The 19,556-nt window shown below is 48.7% G+C and overlaps 1 protein-coding gene across 9 annotated transcripts in view; it reads right to left on the bottom strand.

Moving 5' to 3' along the window:
* Positions 1-1,922: 1,922 nt before the first annotated feature.
* IKZF1 (IKAROS family zinc finger 1) overlaps positions 1,923-19,556 on the bottom strand; it is an 88,653-nt gene continuing 71,019 nt past the window's right edge. For 3 of the 9 annotated variants that reach the window (XM_079932421.1, XM_079932420.1, XM_079932425.1), the window contains 4 exons: positions 16,901-17,068; positions 12,648-12,773; positions 9,718-9,852; positions 1,923-2,697 (listed from right to left, as the gene is read on the bottom strand). In XM_079932421.1, coding sequence (XP_079788547.1) covers positions 1,988-2,697; positions 9,718-9,852; positions 12,648-12,773; positions 16,901-17,068 — 1,139 coding nt within the window. In that variant the 3' untranslated portion in view covers positions 1,923-1,987. The remainder of the gene's footprint in view (positions 2,698-9,717; positions 9,853-12,647; positions 12,774-16,900; positions 17,069-19,556) is intronic. The other 6 variants (XM_079932422.1, XM_079932426.1, XM_079932423.1 and 3 more) reach the window with 3 other exon arrangements.

Below are 19,556 nucleotides of genomic sequence, written 5' to 3'. Positions count from 1 at the left end.
ACAACTTTGTCTATTTCCAGGTTCAAAATGTCAAACGGTTCTGTAAGCAAAGAACCCCATGCCTCAAGGATGCTGGGACGCCATCCTTTCCAGAAAACTCAAATGCACCTGAGAGGGTATGTTTCTGAAGACTGAAGAGGGATACTTCATTGACGGAATTTATAATGAATCCAAAGGAACAGGAGTCAGGCTCCAGCCTGCTGACGGGAAACATTCTTGCAGGGCTTCTAGACCCTTCCAGACCCTTTGGAAGGCCTCCAGACCCTTGACTGGTTCCGAATTTGCTTAGAGCAGTGTTCTCCGCTAGGGGCAACTCTTGTTCCCAGGGAACATTTTTGGTAGTCAACTCGGGGTCTTACTGGCATCTATCGGGTAGTGACCAGGGATGCTGTTAGCCTATGATGCCCAGGGGAATCCCCTGCAACAGAGTATCCAGCCCCAGATGTCAAGAGAGCTGAGCCCAAGAACTCTGGATTTAGATGACATGCAGAGGTGCTTGTGCACAATTTTTCCTGTTTCTTCATGGTCACCTTGGACATTTTTGGTGACGACAAATACTGGAAACATTTGAAACTGTATGCCCTTCCTGCTAGATGGTGGAGATGAATGTCCTTAATGACAGAATTACCTTCCTGGTTGGGATGAGAACCCACGGACACCTTCGTGGAGCTTCAGAGAGCACCTCTGGGGCCACCTGCCTCTGTCCTGTTGGACTTTGAGTTCTGGTCACGAGATGGTCCCGAGTCAGACGGGTGCGTCCTGCCTACGTGGATGCAGGGTGCTGTCCTTACAGGAGAGAGTTTCAGATGGTTGGAAAGTTTAGTTTCAAACAAATAGGTGCTGTGTGTAAGACGCGTCTCCCGGACTTCACCTGTCAAACTTCCTTGACCTAAAAATGAAGGGTCATTCTGAATCCTTCTTTTACGGATTTAAAAATGAGAATAATATACACAGCGAGCAGGGTAAGAAATGTACTGACGGTAAGAAATCCAGGCCTGGGGCTGCAAACAAAACCTTAACTGAGGTCTAGGATGGGCCTTCTGCAGGGAAAATAGCCTTCTGGTCATAGGTAGAACCCAGCAGGGAAGGAGGACAGAACCAAAGAAATGAGTGTGGAATTTAGAATAAAATTTTGGTTTCTGGGGGATTTTATTATCTGAAAATTTCAAAAGGAATTAAGGTTCTAATTTCAGGACCGGTGTTAAAAATGTAGTGATAGGTTTTGAGGGGGGGGCCCTTAAAAGTACTGATATGACGGAGCAGAGGACAGTAGTCCCAGGTGCCCCAGGGGAACAGGAGTTCATCCCACGTGACAACAGGCCTGGGAGGGCTTAGCTGTGGGCTGAGCAACCTCACGGTCTGGAAATCGAGAATGAGTCCAAAGGCTGTGCAACCCCTCGCTCCCTCTGCCCAATGGTCACTCGTCCCCAACAACGTGCAGAATTTGACTTAGAATCATCTCTCTGTTTAGAACCTGTGGCCTGTCTTCCCTGGATGCACACGCAGCTTCCGGCCCTGCTGTAGGGGCACTCACCCCCAGGGTCGGCTCACGACCGCAGCTCAGGGGCTGCGCACACGGCTCCTGGGACCTCGGAAACCCCATCTGGGGCGTGAATCCCATGCTTAGCACGGAACCGGCTCATTCCTTCCCGGGCTTCCGCCCGTTTGTATAAAATTCTCTCCGAACATGACCCGTCATTTGGAGGACAGCAATTTCTAGGGAGCAACAGGGGAGGGGATTTCAGCCAGCGGTCTACAGAATTGTCTAGTAAGAGAGCATTTCGGGGGCTCCAAATGGAACCCTGCATCTAACAAGAAAAACTTCTTGTTTTCAAAAGCAAACCAACTCAGAACAAAACGAAACACGACCTAGAGGTCAAAGCACAGCAGTCGGTCCATCCCGGCTGCCCGCGCAGGGGCTGGCGCGGGTCCTGGATGCTCTTCCTGGGGGCGGGGCGCGGTCCGCGGGTGGGGGTGGGGGGGTGCTTTAGCTCATGTGGAAGCGGTGCTCCCCCCGTGTGATGTGGGACGAGAACTCGTAGCGGTCCTGGCTGTGGTAGCCGCACATGTTGCACTCGAAGGGATCTCGGAAGCCGTGGCAGCCCATGTGGATGGTGTACATGACGTGGTCCAGGAAGAGCACGCGACAGTGTTCGCACCTGTACACCTTGAGGGGCTCCCCGCTCGTGCCGATCACGCGCAGCGCGTCCGCGGGGCCCTCGGAGGCGGCGCGCAGCACGTCGTAGGCCGCGTGCTCCTCCTTGATGGACAGGCCGTTGCGCGCGTGAGGGGTGAAGTGGTTGGTCAGGTAGATGAGGCCGCCCCGCTGCTCCTCCGTGTTGCTCTCGGTGTCCGTGGAGTCCTGGCAGCTGTTGCTCGGCGACGCCTCGCGCTCGGAGGACGCGGACTTGGCCTTGGAGAGCAGCAGCAGGTTCTCCACGGCGCCGTCCTGGGCCGAGTGGTTGGAGCGCGCGGGGCCCTCGGCGTGGGGCTTGTGGAGGTGGTACATGGGGCTGAGCACCGGGACCACGTCGGAGCTGCCCGGGGGCGTCTGCACCAGGGGGCGCAGGGACTCGGCCCCCAGGTAGCTGATGGCGTTGTTGATGGCCTGGTCCATCACGTGCGTCTGCATCATCTCGTTCTCCTTCTCGTAGCTGGCGCTGCCGTCGTAGGGCAGGTCCGACAGGCACTTGTCCCCTGTGGGAAGCGGGGAACAGTCAGAGAGGCCCAGGTTACCTCTGCACCCGGCGGCAAGAGCTGACAACTACACCTGCGGCGCACCGACCTCGGGAGCACCTCCAACATGGGGGAGAGCTGACACATCTCTGCCTGCCGGGCACCTGGCACGGGGCTCTGCCCGGGGTCGGCGTTTAAACCAATTTGTCTGGACAGATCAATAAATGAATCGGGGAAATAAGGATGGTGTGCCAACTTAAACAGCATATATTTAAACGAATGAAACCAATACTTGTGTCTTTTACTCCAGATGTTATAAACATTTTTATATTTAACATTAATATTTAAATGATGTATTTTCAATATACTCTTGTAAGAAATTTACAATGGCTGCTTAATTTATCAAATTTATTTAATTAAAACATAATTATATGATTTCAACAATGTGCGACGTACTTATTTAAAATAATATTATCTCGTATGTTTTAAATTCCCATCTTTAATACGCTAGAATAAGGCTTAATCAAAAATACGAAAACTGTATATTCTTTATAGTGAAATGGTATCAGTCTTGTCAGTAGCACAAAGCTGGCTCTGACTTGCGTGAGAGTGAAAAGCATCATCGGACGCGCCGGCCTCCACATCCTGCCTGGCCTCCAATTCCACTCTCGCCTCCCAGCCCGTAGCAGCACTGAGCCTGTGCTGCAGAGTCACGTGGTGGAGAGCCGGGAGCAAAGCAAGGAGGCTCCAGGGGTTACGTTTACTTGTCCTTTCAAACAATTACTGAACATGAACGATGGCCGAGAATTGTTGTCAAGGACTTGTCAGCAAGCTTAGCCTCAAGAAACTTAAGGTCTAATATCACGGTTTGTAGAAGGCGGCGAGCTCGCTTCCCCTGGAAAGGGGAAATTTGAGAAAAGATTTGACTTCTTGTAATTAACTTTCGAGTGTAAATTTTCACAATGAAATAAAATGAATATACTTGAAGATACACCTTCCCGATATACTGGTTCTAAGCTCAGTAGGAAACCATGGTTTCATTAGCAAATTCATTAATGAACTGTCTGTCCTCATGGTCAGGGCTATTGATTCACTGGACTTTCAGCGGTGGTTAGTTAATAAGTCACAGGACGAGAGGCCATCCACAGGCAGGTCTGAATTGTTTACGTTTCACCCCTCGCTCTGCTTCTTTCCTTCTCGCACCAAATCTCCACCAAGCGTCCACCCTGAAGCAGACAGGAGGGACGGGATGGCCAACACGTAACAGTGGTCCCCATTCTCAGCAGCCCACAGGGGAGACAGGCATTAACACATGATAACATGCAGTGCATCCCTGTCTGAGAAGTTGCATGAAAGGAAAGGAAGGTTTGCTACGGGGACCTAATGAAGCTTTCTAGTATGATGAGGCATATTCCTGGCACTTATCAATGGTCACAGATTTTTTTAAGGATTAATAATAAGTCTAGGAAGTATGGAGCAGTTTATCCTTCTGTTGCTAAGAGCTGGCTGCAGACTGTGAAGTGTGTCCCACACAGGAGAAGCAAGAGGACGGAGAGGAGAGGGAGACTGGAGCCTTGAAGGGATGGGTGAAGGTGGCCAGAGCCCTGGGCGGATCAGTAGGCTGGGTAAACCCTGCAGAGACTGTGTCTGAAGGAAGACAGAAAGGTCCGAAGGAAGGAAGCACCCTTCTCGGTCACTGGCGGGAGGCAAAGGTGAGGAATGCCTTCCGGCTGCCTAAGGGTCCAGGTTACAGCTGATGGTGGCTGGAGCGGCTGGTGACAGCAAGGACCCCCACACCTCCCACACTGAAACCTGACAGCACGGTCTGCAGCTAGTTCTTAGCAACGAAAGAAAAAATTGCTCCACAGTTCGTAGACTTATTAATAATCCTCAAAAATGTCCGTAACCTTTGATAACTGTCCAGGAGTATGCCCCATCATACGAGAAAGCATCATTAGGTCCCACTTCTTGCTTTGCTAGGGATATGTATCATACAGCGGCCTGGCTCTCATTCATTCAAATCTGCTGGTGGTCAGGAGTGACACACGCCCTGACAACAGTACAATGTGACCCTTGGATGACACAAAGAAACTTGTCAGTGGACTGCCACACCCTCTGCAGAACTGCAACAGAATGGAATTTCTACGTAAGTTGGGTGGCAGGGATCACAGAAGTGGTGTTTCTCCCCATTTAAGGTTAGAAGTAATTGAGTAGCATTACAGAAACCACGTGGGTTTTTTTTTTCCTGTTTTTGTGTCGAGGTGTCAAGTGTCTGGTTACATTAACCTCAGAGGAGAAGGAGTCCCTTCTGGCTGGTATCTCAGTCTGTCTCTCCACCAAACCCCAGCAGGGAGGGGAGGGGAGTGGACTTCACAGACAATTCTGATACATATAGAAGTGCTTACAGCTCCACCAAAATTGTGCTTTCCCACCTAATCATCCTGTTTCTCCCAAAGTCATGGTTCTGTGGTTTCCTAAGCAACCACTGAAATCTGTTGGTTTTAAAACTGGGAATCAACAACAAAAGGAGGTAGGAAATAAACAACAACAACATAGATTTCAGACTCACGTGGCATATTAAAAACACCCACAGAATTTCTCTTCCCTAATATTCCACAAAGTGAGAAAATCCCACAACGTTCACTTTGGCAATATGCTAAAGAAAGGTACATAGTCTAATGAAATACATGTTTATAAAAAATCAAGGACCAAGGAAAGAAAATTCTGGCATGAGATACATGGAAAAGCTTGGCCGTTGATCTCACTTACAAAAACCTTAAGTATGAATCAACAAAATCTTCAGCATTTTCCCTAATATCCTCATACCCATAGAGAATCAATTCAAATAGGTGTCTTTTTCCACTTATGATCGAAAAGCAGTTAAAACCTCTGCTAATGAGACCAGGTGACCCTGGCCAAGTGAGCAGTGAGACTGGTTCTCTGGATGGGAGATAGGAGTTAAGTCCTCAATGCTGTACACTGGGAGGAAATAGCCCAAAGGACCAGAGCAGGCCCCTGTGGGAAATACTCCCCAACCAGGTACAGTACAGTGATAACTGGTTTAGGGCATTTAACCAGGTCTCAGAACGAGGGACAGAGGGTGGAGAGGAACTCTTTTAACAAAGGCTGCACTTCGCCTCACCTGAACTCTCCCAACCCCATCCTTGGCATTCTTTCAGTATTGAGAAAAGTCAATAGCTCTCACAAGAAAAAAAAAGTCTCAGATACAATAGGAAGAATGTAGACATGCCAATCAAACTCTATCAGCCCAAGCTGAATAAACAAGATGAAAAGAAAAGGTCATGGTTGCTGTGAAGATATTTTCTAGCAAGACAAGGGAAGAAAGGAAGTGAAACACAGACCACTAAGCCCATCCTAGGGAAAAGCTTAATTCAAGGAAGAGAAGTAATGTTTCATAATTGCTTTGTGACACGGATTCAATTAAAAAAGATACTGAAACATGGCAGGCTAAAACAACAGAATAAGATGAAAACAGAGATTTCGATCTCAGGAAACAAAATGAGGTCCAAACAGTATTATTACAGAATTAACACATGGATTAGAAACATCAAGTAATAGAACATAAACTCCTAAAAATGGAATTACTAACATAGAGGAAAAACACAAGATAATAACAGTGAATAAATGTGAAAAAGCCAAAAAAATAAACTTAGAGAAATGCTAACAGATATGGAAGACAAACTCTCCAACATAAGGACATCTGGTATCTCTGAATAGAGATCACAGCAGATGAAACAAAAATATATATTTATAAAAAAGAGAATTTCCAAGAAATAAAAGAGAAAAGAAGGGAATCCCCAGATTAAAATGTCAGGAAATTTTTATTCAGAATGCAAAAACACCAAGACACATCCCAGTTAGGGTATTTAACTTTTAGGTTAAAGAAAAAACTCTTCAGGCATTCAGAGAGAAAATGAAAATCTTGCCTTCAGTCATGATGGCAAGATCTAAAAAGTTCCCAGGGGAAAAAAAAGAGTGAACAACATCACATACTTGTCAGAATGCTCTTCAGGTAGAAAGGCAGTAGGCAGACCTCCTCAAACACAAAGCAATTATGAAAACAGAACACCTACAGAAGCTTCTTGAAAAGAGTGGCATGTAAAGTCCAATCAATTAAGAGATCACTCTAAATAAATAGAAATAGTAGTAGAAGGGCTGGGTCTGAGCCTCTCTTGAGTTCAAACTCAGAGCTCTTTCAATCCCACCAATACCCTGCCAGCTTGTACGGTTACAGCTGCATTCCTACACACTCTTTGTGAATTTGTATACAAGATAGACCACTTCTAGAGGTTAGAAGTCCATCTCCTTTTTAATTTTAGAGATGGAGAAACCACAGGTTAGGAGTGGTTGATGAAAACCCCATCAAGTTGACATGAGGGTAAGGTAGTCATCTGGGGGCAAGAAGAGGCATTAGTTTAGAAATAAACTGCCAATCACCAAACTCTTGGGCAAACACCTAACAGAACACACAGCCAGTTCTGAGCCCTTTTTTCCAATCTCCACTCTGCCATCCTTGTCCTACTGTCTACTGTCGTTCCCCCCGGGACCCTGCCACTTCTCCTGTGCTGTCCACCTCTCCCCAGTGACTCCTTTTTACCTTAGCTTTGCTTGACCAGACAGACGGGTTCTGGTTTTGTTTGTTTGTTTGTTTATTTATTTATTTATAAATAGCAACTAAATCTCAATACAACACCTAAATTGTGGTCTCACCCGCGGTGGCTACTGCGGAGTTTCACAGATAGTTATTTGAAGTCTCCATAAGCTGCAGGGGCTGAAATGCCCATTTATAAAGCCCTTGGTATCCCTCACTTTCCTCACCTGAAGGAGGAAGTGGTACCCAGCTCCCCAGGGCCCGTGACTGTCAACAATCCTCGGGCACACGTACTGCTCTATCTCTCCTGGTCACCGGCCCCCAAGCCCCCTCCACACAAGGCCTCCAGGGAGGAGCTGAGGGGCCCCAGGCTCGCCTCCACCCGGTGCTACCTGAAATCCCACCCGCAGCACTTGGTCCTCCACGTCACGTCACTCCCACTCTGCACAGGAAACGTGAGGCCTCCCCCCCGCCCAACAGTCTAAAGGCTCAGGTTTGTGTGGGCGACTCCCCAGACCACGTCTCCAGCCGGTGGTTTGCAAAAGTGTTTTTTAACTGAATCCTTCCTCCCCCCACCCCTCCCAACACCCAGCCTCCGATCAAAATGAAGCCTGTTTTAAGTGTCAGAGACAGGATGGAGCCCAAGAACTTGGCCTTCTGTTGGTCCTGCCCACCTCCTGCAGGAAAGCAGCTGCCCCAGGCCTCACTGACCACTAACCCCGTGCTGGACCCACGCCCTCTCCCAACACACATTTCCCAGGCTCCCACAGGGCGTCACTCAGAAAGCCCTTGAAAACGAGCAGATCAGACCCAGACTCTATCTTTTCCCAGAACCTGTCAATGGCACATGGGTCCCCATGACTCATAACTTCCGTCCCCCAGTCCCGGCACGGCCCCCATACCTCCCTCCCTCCACCACAGCCCCACCGTCCTCGCATTTCCAGTCAGTCTTTGGCACTCGAGCTCTCTATTTTCCAAGATGTGGCTCCAATCAAAAACATGCCAGTGCTTTCTTCTGCCTGCTGCACTGAGGCTACCTTTCTCACCTTGGCATTCCAAGGCCATTCACCTGTGGCCACAGCTGACTCGGGCTTTACTATTATGGCTTCCCTGAGGATCCGGGGGTCACCCTGGGATGCGCCCTGCTTGTCAGACGTGTCCACACGTCCCGCTCCAGCTCCCAAACGGCATCATCGTTTCTCTGTATTTGTATCCATCTGCCTAGAACCCTCCTCCATTCTTCCACTGTCAAAAATGTGTTGAAATCCTCCTCCTCCCTCCCAGTGACAGGTCACTGTCAGCTTCACAAGCTTTTACTGATCCTCTTCCCTGGACGTGACCCTCCCCCCTGGTCGTCCTCCCTGGACGTGACCCTCCCCCCGGTAGTCCTCCTTGGACGTGACCCTCCCCCCAGTCCTCCTCCTTGGACATGACCCTCCCCCCTGGTCCTCCTCCTTGGACATGACCCTCCCCCCGGTCCTCCTCCCTGGACATGACCCTCCCCCCGGTCCTCCTCCCTGGACATGACCCTCCCCCCGGTCGTCCTCCCTGGACGTGACCCTCCCCCCCCAATCCTCTTCCCTGGACATGACCCTCCCCACCCCGGTCCTCTTCCCTGGACGTGACCCTCTCCTCTATGTTCCTCCTTCTACATTATCTTCATGATATTATCTTCACACTGAGGGCTTCTAAATGTTGTCACTTCCTTGGTGCTAATCTAGGTTCATAAAACCCCGTGATATACGTAAAGAGTGGAACCAAGGCTGGAGAGTTTGACTAATTTTGCGAAGGTGACAGTGTGGCTGTGAACTCACACCCTCAGGCTGGGTCCCCAGCCCAGAGCCCTTCGCCCCTCCCTCCTGCCCAGGTGTCATCCTTCTTGAACTCCCAGGGTCTGGGCTGGATGATGGCTACATTGGCAATAACCCCCTAGAGGAAGGGCTGTCCCACCCTGAAAGCACCTGGCACAGGTAGAGTCAGCGGTATCTCCTTGCTGGGCACCTCACAGGCCAGTTGCCCTGCAATTCTGCCCTTTTAGCCTTCAAAGTAGCCCATGTGGGGAGTATTATGAGCTTCTTCTGAAAAATGAGCACCTGAGGCTCAGAGAGGCTGCTCTCCAGGCCATGCCCCCGCTGTCCTGTGCTCACTGACAGGTCACCCCCAAAGGACACAGAGCGCCCACAGGCAGATCTCACCGAGTGCCCCAGAAGCTGCAGAACCACCTCTAAGGACAACTCCTGGGAGAAGGTCTGTTATTTTTAAGAAGCCTATTGGAAAACCATTCCGAGATATTTGAGAAATGTTAAGTTTGCCAATGTTTGCTTTTTAAAAAATGAGATATGTTTTCCTTTCTTCTACCCTCAACTAATCACCATCTAAAGCACCCGCGTGGTTGTTCTTTTAAGAGACAGGAAACGTTTAACTCTTACCAACAAATTTCTGAGGCATAGAGCTCTTACGTTTGGCGACGTTACTTGCTAGTCTGTCCAGCACGAGCGAGCGCTCCGATCCCATCTTGCACAGGTCTTCTGCCATTTCACTGTGATTAGTTTCTTCTTTAATGACTAAAGTCAAAGACAGTTAGAAAGACCAGTTTAGAAACACTTACGGTGAAAGGATTCAGTCTCATCATCAGTGTTAAATATGACATGTGTTAAGCGCCTACAAGAGCCAGGATCTTCACGGAGATTATTTCTAATCTTCCTAGCAACGCTGCCAGCCAGATGGAGGCTGACCAGAGCCACCTGCTAATGACACCTGCCTTATCCCCCAAGACCAGGGAATAAGCACCACCACTGTCCCTAGAAGCCGGACTGTGATTAAGTAATTGTGTCCCTTTGACAAGTCCTCTTAACTTTTCAAATACACCCCAATCCACTAATTCAGTCAATCCTGACAGCAGCCCTCCTGAGAGTCAAAGAACTCTCAGCTAGAAATGATCTAAGACTCGGACTCTGCCACAGTGGACAGAGGTGCAGGAGAAACCTGGCCACAGAGATGCTGCAGCCAATCCTGGCAACATGGGAATGAACTCAGAGCTCCTGGACCCTGAACACAGCAAACCGGAAAATCAAAAAAACATGCACCGTAAGAAATCTAGAAATTGTGGAGGTGAATGTTGATCTAGGAGGTGTTTCTAGCCAACCTGTGCTTTTCTGTGTCATCCCTTTCTTTCCATAATTGAAGACACAGCTTTGTATCCTGCATAACCAGCCGTGTTCTAGTTTTTATGGTTGGAGTTTTGGAAATATCGCTCTTTCATCCCCCTGCAATTTCTCCTAAGCTGTAAGAAGCTAAAAATGCAAACTGATTATCTTCCAAATGGCTAATCAATTCTTCCCACAGCGATTCTGAAAAGTCCACTGAAATCCCACTGCTCTGTGCTTCTTCCTTTTTCAGATGGGACGGGCTGATTGATCACAGGGTCTCTGGAAGTTTTACTCATTTCTATTATGGATTTGTCTGTCCATTCTTCAAAGAGGTCCAGATGACAGCTACGTTTGAATACAGCATTAGACATTACTCTTCTTTTTAAAAAAATGCCATTTCCCTCATTTGCTTTTCCAGATACACTTTATAACATTCCAATAAGATTGACAAACCAATTTCATGCTAAAACCATGCTGTGATCCCAGAGGACACACGTGCAGTGTCCAGGCCTCTCTCCCTGTGACTCCTCCATGTTTTCTGGCCCCAGTATTGTTTGCTAGCTTTCTTCCTCATGGACTGCACATGACCTGCTAAGATTATTTCTAAGCATTTTATGTCTTTGTTGCTTCACGATGAACGCCACTTTGAAAAAATATATTTCAAATTGGTTATTATCGCTGGTAAATTTAATTTTTTAGCCTTGGAAATGTGGGTTTCTTATTAAATGGACAAACGTAACAGCCCACACCCTGATTTATATGAGGGGTACCCATAAAATCCGTAGAATTCAATTGCACTGGTAGTATTTTTGATCTATCAAGCTGATATGCTTCCCGGTGTATCCATCCTTCTCTGCAAAGCCGGGCCTGTGGCCTGTCCAGGGCGCCTACAGCACCTCGAGCTGGGTTTCCTCTCTGCCAGGCCATGGGGCCTCCTGAGACCCTCAGAGACAGCACAGTGAGGGGCCACGAGCCCAGGGCTCCCAGACCACTGACTCTTCTGCCATTTGATTCATTTCTCTCTAAGCTTGTAACACAATCTGTGCACCTAAGGCTCAAGGGAACCTCATGTTTTCCACAAAGACATTAGGAAATTATGACAGATGACCAAAAAGCCTTTTCCTAAATAAAATCACATTCAGAAAAATTAAATCTTCACTACATCTCATAAGCTAGGCTCTGTCGATACCTAAGCCCAAAGAATGGCGCCAACCTAAGGGGATGGAGGGGGTGAGCCCGCTTAAGGGCCCATCTGAGTGCTCATGGGGGCTGGTCCTGGGGGGCCCGGGAGGGATGGGTCATGAGAAATGCACAGAGGGCACAGGTCAACCAGCCCAGCACAGCGAGACCCCCACCCACTGCCTGCCCGAGACCCGGTGTAGCCTTGCACAAATTCCACTGGCTTTTATGGACCCTCAACCAGCACTCACTCCACAGGAGAAGCCGTCTCATCTGAGTACAGGACAGAAAGCCATCATGAAGAATCCCAAACCATCTGATCACCAGAGGGAATCAATCTGCATCTTAGGACTAAATGGATCCACACTCTCTCTGTTTACGTCTTTCACTTTACGTTATCTCAGATCAGAGCCAAATGTTATCTCGAGATGCAATACACAGCGAAGCATCAGAGCACATGAGGAAAAAAGCAAGCTTCCCTTGAAACCTGTGACAGCTGCAAGACTACAGACAGTCAGGGTCTTCCAATCATCCCACGTTCCAGGCAGGTGCCAACACTGATGAATGAAAACATGGCCTGAAAGCTCTTATTTGATCCACTTCATGAAAAAAATCATTTTTAAAACCAGATTTCACATCTTATTTTGATGACTAAGCACAAAGAAGCAATTGATACTCCAGGTTAAAAAACCAAAAAAAAAACAAAAAACAAAACACCAAAAACCAGAAAGAAAAGAAAAAAACCCAGACTTTCAAGGGTCACTACAATCTTAGAAGCTTCCCCAGACTTCGAGAGGAAGGGGTTTCAAGGTCACGTGCTCCCTGGTAAGAGGAGGTCTTGGAAAGCTGGGAAGCACAGGGCACTCCTAGTGAGAGTTCAGCGGCCAAAAACATCCCTCCATCCCAGCCGTGGTGGCTCCCGGGCCTGTGCTCTGGTCCAGCTGCATCCCAGCGGGCAGGGGGCCCTCCTTCCCCCCAGCTGGGGAGGGAGGGGGAGCCAAGGCCAGGCAGCCTGTGCCCTCGGTGCTTACCTGGGTACAGTGTGCCTGGAAGGCCCATGCTTTGCAAGTAGTTGTGGCAGCGCTCTTTGTGTTCCTCTAAAGAGCTTCGCTGTTTATAGCTTCGGCCACAATATCCACATTTGTGAGGCTTACCAACTGCAGGAGACACAATGGAGTTCAAGACCCCGATTAAATAGCGGCCGTACGTGTCATGGGAAGGCATGCAATACACTTTTTACCAAAAAGGCAAAAAAAACTCTGCTCTTGAGAGCTAAAAGCATTATGGGCTCCGTCGAGTTGACTGAATTTAAAGATGTGAATGCCCAGGGGTTTCCTGATTGTACCAAGAACTCCTGTTACCTTTTTATCATTTTAACTTGTTCACTGCCTAACAAATTCTCTTCTACTTAAATCACAAAGTCTGAACTTTAACTGGAAGAAACAAACCACTGCAGTGTTATAACAGGGATGCCCGACAACAGGGCAGAGATGTGAGGAAGGCCTGAGCTGGCTGGATAAGATACAGACTCAGCTCCAAAGTTGGCCTCTTGTCCATGGCCACATCGTGGGCCAGGTCTGGAGTGACAGTGGCGTCAGGTCTGATGCAACCAAAGTGAACTCAACTCCTAAACTAGTGCTAAACAAATACCTGAGGTCTGTAAGACACCACAGTGGATAAATAGACTTAATGAAATAAGCATTTTGTTTCCAAAATGTATTTTCTTGTTCTAACCTGGAAAAGCTCTGTTTTCTCCCCAAAGACCTTTAGGGATGGCATGGCTTCTAGATCAGCCCTGTCCCACAGAATTTACTATGAAGAAGGAAATGTTCTCCACCTGTTCTGTCCAATATGGCAGCCACCAGCCACGCGTGTCCACTGAGCATTCGAAGTATGGCTCACGCCACTAAGAACAGAAGTTTGAATTTTGTTTAACTAATTAAAATTTATACACCACATATGGCTCATGGCTACTGTATTGAGCAGTGCACTTCTATACAGAGTTTAGTTCTTCCTGAATTTTATTGAGTGGTATTTTAGGAAAAGAAGACTAGCACAAGTTCATATCATGCCTAAGTTTAAAGATTTTAATAGCATTTTAGGAGATAAAATGGATAAAGGATCTTCTATTATTTATACAATACAAATTTCCATCCTAAAGCCAGAACCTTTTAGTTCCTTCTCATATTGTTAGATTTCACATATTTGAGAGTATTATGTCAAAATCGATGCCATCCAAATAGGACTGTTTGGTGAAACGGCTTAACCCAATCTTGTATTGGTTAAATCTCTTCCTTAGGTGAACAGAAACTATGGTTTAAGAAGACTAGACGAAAACCAAAATTTGACTTCTGGAACATCTACTGGAGGGAAAAGGGAGCTTTTATTATCTGGAGAAAGTGTTGTAGCCCTAACATCAGAGAAACAACATTGACGTATACAATGTTGCTAAAACTGCACGTTTTATTGAGTATGGCCTTTAGAAACTCATAGAATATAGATAACCCACTCAATGTCTCTTCCTGGAAAAGCTGCAGCTTTAGCAAATTTCCATACATATAGCCTGGTGTCTGAATACCCATTTCTGTCTGAGTATATGATTGATTTTAACTCTGGAACATAAGAAGTTCATGAAAGCAACTGAACGAAAGTATATCTTGAAGTGTAGTCCACTGTTCTGCAGGAAAGAAGGTCTCTAGCCAAGCTTGCAATTTCCAAAGAAAGCAGAGAAGAAGGGAGGGGAACCCTTCCTCACCCTTCCAGACTACCCAAGCCCCTCTTATCAGTACGGGACAAATCCTATAGCTGGAATCTCAGGCCACCACCTGTTGCCAGGGAAAGCTACCAGGTGGATGGTGGTTTTTAGTGGAATGGGGGTGTGGCCATTTCACGACGGACTAGAACGTGACCATATCTGAATTTGCAGACAAAGGCTGAAGTCCTCACTTCATTCTAGTGAAATCATCTTGTAGAACCTAAGTCATTGTCTTTTTTTTTTTTTTTTGCAGGAGTTGTGTGTCGGTGGCACTTTCCGACGGCAGAATCACCAGCAGTCCTGGATCAATGATGGTTTTCTCACTACAGTTTTGTCTACTCGCTCATCAGTGGATCCCTAATAGAAATAAAGTGTCCAGAGTCTACCACTGTTATATATAATCAGCCACACTGAGCAGGATACCATCATGCCTCACATGACATAAGCAGGCATGGAGCCAGAATAAGTTAAAATACTGCACTAGATATTTCTAACTTCACCATAGAACTGATACGCAGGAGAGATTTCTGTTGCCAATCAGAGTGACCCAGGGATGACGACAGTATGGTTGGTGTCAAGCTAGGGCTGAGTCTTTGTGTTTTCTACCCAAGGGGATATTGTGCATCCTACAACTCTAATGCAGTGTTCCTGCTGTGATGATGTCAACCTGACTCCACATGAAGGCCACCTGTGAAGTTCCTCTGCCCTAGACCCCCCGGTAGGCTCTGTACACAGACGGCGTCACTGTCACATCGGAAGCCTACAGAGACCCTGCAAACCTCCACCTCTGGGGGGACGACACATGTGCTCCTTATTAGCCACACGTGTAAGCACCTGCGAATGCTCACTGTCGCGGCGTCATCATCCCGCTTTGGGGGAGCCGCCTGTCTTCCTGTCCCCTGCAGCAAGGTCCGCCCCAGCCCTCAGCAGGGCCCAAGCCCCACAGGCACCCCCGCCGACCTCTCCTCGTGGAGAAGCCACTCCTCGGCTTCGTGTGGCTCCTTTCTCGGAAGATTCTGAGAAGCTCTCCCACGCCATCCCAGTGTTCTAAGAGCACTTGGGAGCCTCCGCCACGCTGACGGTCAGGAAGGAGGCCGGAACGAGGGGCGATGGCCGGACCGAGCATCTGAGAAGCAGAGCTGCCGGGACCCGCCCCCCACTGTCCCTGCGGCCTTGCGCTGACTCCCTGCAGGCACCACCCACCAGGGGAGGACCACCTCCCCACAACACTTGTAAATGCCCAGCACCTCCCTTTCCAGGACCACACGCTCACCGGGAACTTTTCCGAAGGTGAGCCTAGAAACTCGCCCTGTGGCTAGACCCAAGCCCTGCCTCCTCCCGGATGGACACCTCCCGCCCGAGACTGACTGTCCCCTCCCTGCGCTCCTGCTGCCCCTCGGATGCTCGCACCACGGTACCCGGCACACGCTGGGGCTCTGCCGTCTCCTCCCCAGGGTGCTCAGTAAATGTGTGACGAGGAAGCGGCCCCAACCCTGGCATCAACTACACCCGTCACCTCTGGGGAGCGGGGCCTGAGCGCAAGCCAACCTTCCCCAAGGACACGCATCCCCGCCTCCTGTGCTGCTGTCCTGGAGGCGTCGGGGGGAGCTGGGCTACAGCCTCTTCCTCTCCCACCGCAGGTCTGGACAGTCTGATCAGTGAGCTCCCTGAGGGCAGGGGCGAGGGCCCATCACCTCCTGCTCTCGGGGCTGGAAGGGCGTGATGTCAAACACCCCTGCGGGTGGCGTGCTGGCACAGCACACATTCCCTACCCCGTCCTCTGACCTGGAAGGTTACGGGGCCACTGGATCATGAAACACCAAGGAAGCTTCTCCGGGGACAGAAGATCCAGTCTACTCAGAGGTGGATCTGTGCTCTCAGGCTGGAGCGCTTCGAATATCGTGGGACATTCTCGCTTACCATGACCTTGCTGAAACCCTGACTACTCAGGACGCATTTACTAAAATCTCGTAACGGCCCCAAACCGAACTCTCCCACGGAGGCCTCGGCTGGCCTCTGGCGTGACCGTTGCACTTGGGCCCAGTCGGGAGCGCACCCTCAGGGAACAGGCAACACCCATCAGGACAGAATCACCTTATCTACCACCTTTGCAAAGAAAACTGGCCCCACGATGACTCCCGAAATGCTCGGCATGAAACAGTCGCGTGGGAGGCTTAACAGGTAACATTGAGAGACGTATTTGGAAACTTTGGGGTGTCAGCGGCACACTCAAGACAAGTACGAGCTGCCAAATCCTTTAAAAGAGAAACCCACTTACCTGACACAAGGGGACGAGGAGGCCTCTTTTGAAATACTCTACCTAAGATGAGACGTGTGCGTGCGTGTGTGTGCGTGCGCACGCGTGTGTACGTTAAGGTTCCCCACCCATCCGAGCACGTGGGGGAGGGCACTGCTGTCTCCGTCAGGTGCAGCCGATGCCCGGAGGAGCGGTGTCCCGGGAGCAGGGCATCCCTGAGAGGATGCCAGGCAGTCCCCAAGCCAAGCCCCGCCTGCGCCCAGAGGACCTACCGGAGTGCGTCCTCAGGTGGCCGGTGAGGGCGTCCCGCCGGCGACATGCGTAGTTGCAGAGGTGGCACTTGAAGGGCTTCTCGCCCGAGTGAAGCTTGATGTGCCGGAGCAGGTTGCCCTTCTGCGTGAAGGAGGCCCCGCACTGGTTGCACTGGAAAGGCCGCTCTCCTGCGGGGACGAGAAGGGAGCCGGTGAGAGCGGGACCCAGCGCTGGGACGAGGGGAGGACGTGGCGAGAAAGTTGTTTCCCGAGGGCCCGGTGACTTCCACCGGCTGCAGGTTTGATGGAACGTGAGGCTTTCAGACTAAACCTGCCAGCTCCTTAACGCTTCACTGGTTGGGTCAATTTGATCTGAAAATCTAATTTTTTTCCCCTAAATCAGAACGGCACATCACAATGCAAATTCAAACTCATTTAAATAAAGCGGCGGCAACATTTTGTGATGAAGAGCCACTCTTCCTCATCAGCAGTTTTGGAATAAACCAATATCCAATTTTGCGTGTTGTGGCATTTGGTGGGGCTTTTAATGTGGCTTTTTTCAAAGGGTCTTTAAAATATGCCACTGAAGCAGCAAAATAAAAAGGAAACTCATTAAAAATGCATTTCAGGATCACAAGTTCATTTCAGCGTTACATTCTTATATTTAAATGAAAGGTACTTCATTATAACAGTTATAATAACTTCTTTTCATTTACATTTTCCCTGTATTTTCCCTTTCAATTTCTTCTCCATTACCTGTCTGTCCCTATGCAGGCAAATCAGGAAAGAGACAGACAGAGTGTGAGGGTGGGAGAGAGAGAGAAAGATTGAATAAAATGAGAAGTTGAGAAACTGGAGGGAAGGTCTGCACCGTCCAGAGAAAAGTCCCGAATCTCCCCGTGATGCTGCCTCAAAATCTGACCTGCACTGAGGTTTCTGGCTTTTTGCTTTCCTCACAATCCTACAACCTTGAAGCTAGTATTGTTCTATCCGTATTCATAGAAGACAGTTATATTTTCAGTACCAGTATTCTAAGAGGTGCAATTTAGTTGTCACTAGGAATTCTTTCAGGGGTGGCACTACTGGAGTGGTGACAAAAACAAAAACAACAAAAAAACACTGGACCCTCTGCTGTGTGTCAGCTCATGTCCCCAAACTCTGAATCCAACAAAGGATGAAACAGGCATCTGTGCTCAAGAAATATGCTATTGAGTAAGTCATAGGTCTCAGAATCTAAAATCGATGAACATTTTTATTTAACTCTCAATTAAAAGAGGGATACATTTGCCATGTTTAAGTAAGCATTAAAGCTCTTTTAAAAACAGATGCTTTTTTTTTTTCCTTTTTTTTTTTTTTTAAGAAGGAGAGCTCTGTATGACCACAATATCTGGTGTTGAGATACCAGGAGAATGCACTTCCTAGTAACAATTTTTTCTTCAGAAAGAAGAATGTGTTAAAATGTACAGTCGATCTTCCCAATCGGCTTACGTGATTTTGGTGAACAAGACAGCACTTAGCAAAAGCGATTAAGTAGAAGCATATCTGGTCCTCTTAAAATCGACACCAGATTAAATTTCAAAGTCTATATCGGCCTCTGAATTTCATGATTACCATCATTCTTAATTTTAAGTGGGCAGGACCGATGTGCTACTGGAAAAACTGCAACTAATTTACAATGATATTCAATCATAGACCATTTGGAAACTTGACACGAACCAGAATATATTCAGAATTCTCCCAAATCTAGATCTAGATTGGACCTGGCTGAGCAGAGGAAGTCCAGCAGGTGGGAAGGTGATTATAAAAGTAACTACCTAAATCTCTGAGTTAGGAGGCCACACTGGATGAGATTAAAATAGCTGATAATCAGGCAGCCCCGAGGAGCGTCCAATAGAGATTGTTAATTACCTACTAGAAACACTTCTGAGCCTTCACACACACACACACACACACACACACACACACACACACACACACACACACACATATGCGTGTGGCTGCCATGCTTAACTCTAAGCAGACAAAAGAAGGAAGAAGAGTCCAGGGTGACCTCGCAGGGGAAAAGCCTCCACCCACTCGCTCTGGCAGGGGGACCCTCGGGCTGGCTGTTCTGGAAAGCTGGGTCGTCTCATGCCACGCAAATGCATGTGACAAGGATGTGGGCCACTCTTGGTGACCAGCGTGCCTCAGTGTGACCCCACCCATTGTGAAGCGTCCCCTCTGTGCTGACGGGGTGCTTGCTGGGCTCCCCCCGAGCTCGGGCGGGCTGGAGGGAACACCGGCTTGGACCCTGCGGTCCAGCCAGCGTCTGTGCAGGACAGCCGGTCAGCAGAGTGAAAAAGGACAGATCCTTCCAGCCACGCGTCCCTTCTGCAGAACAGGGCAGGCAGGAAAGACAGGGGCCGTGTCTTGGAGAGTGCAATCTGTCTTCCAATTTGAGTCATCGGCTCTCGTGTGTCCTGCTGGGCCTGGTGTCTTAATTCCGCTGGTAAGCTTTCCCGGAAATCTATCTGTTCCTGATTTGCTGTGCTGGCATGAAGATGTATCACAGGGCCCGGGGACCGGAAGACAGCGTTCCCTGAACTGACAACACGGAGTTCAACTCAAGGTGGTTTCCCTTGGGAGGTGTGAGCAGGAAAGGGATCAGGGCCCCGGAGCTAGACGACACAACACGGCC

Source organism: Stenella coeruleoalba (genome assembly GCF_951394435.1).
Source record: "Stenella coeruleoalba genome assembly, chromosome: 9".
Lineage (NCBI taxonomy): Eukaryota > Metazoa > Chordata > Mammalia > Artiodactyla > Delphinidae > Stenella > Stenella coeruleoalba.
The sequence above is the reverse complement of the archived record's forward strand: the minus strand, read 5'-3'. Positions and strand labels throughout refer to the sequence as shown.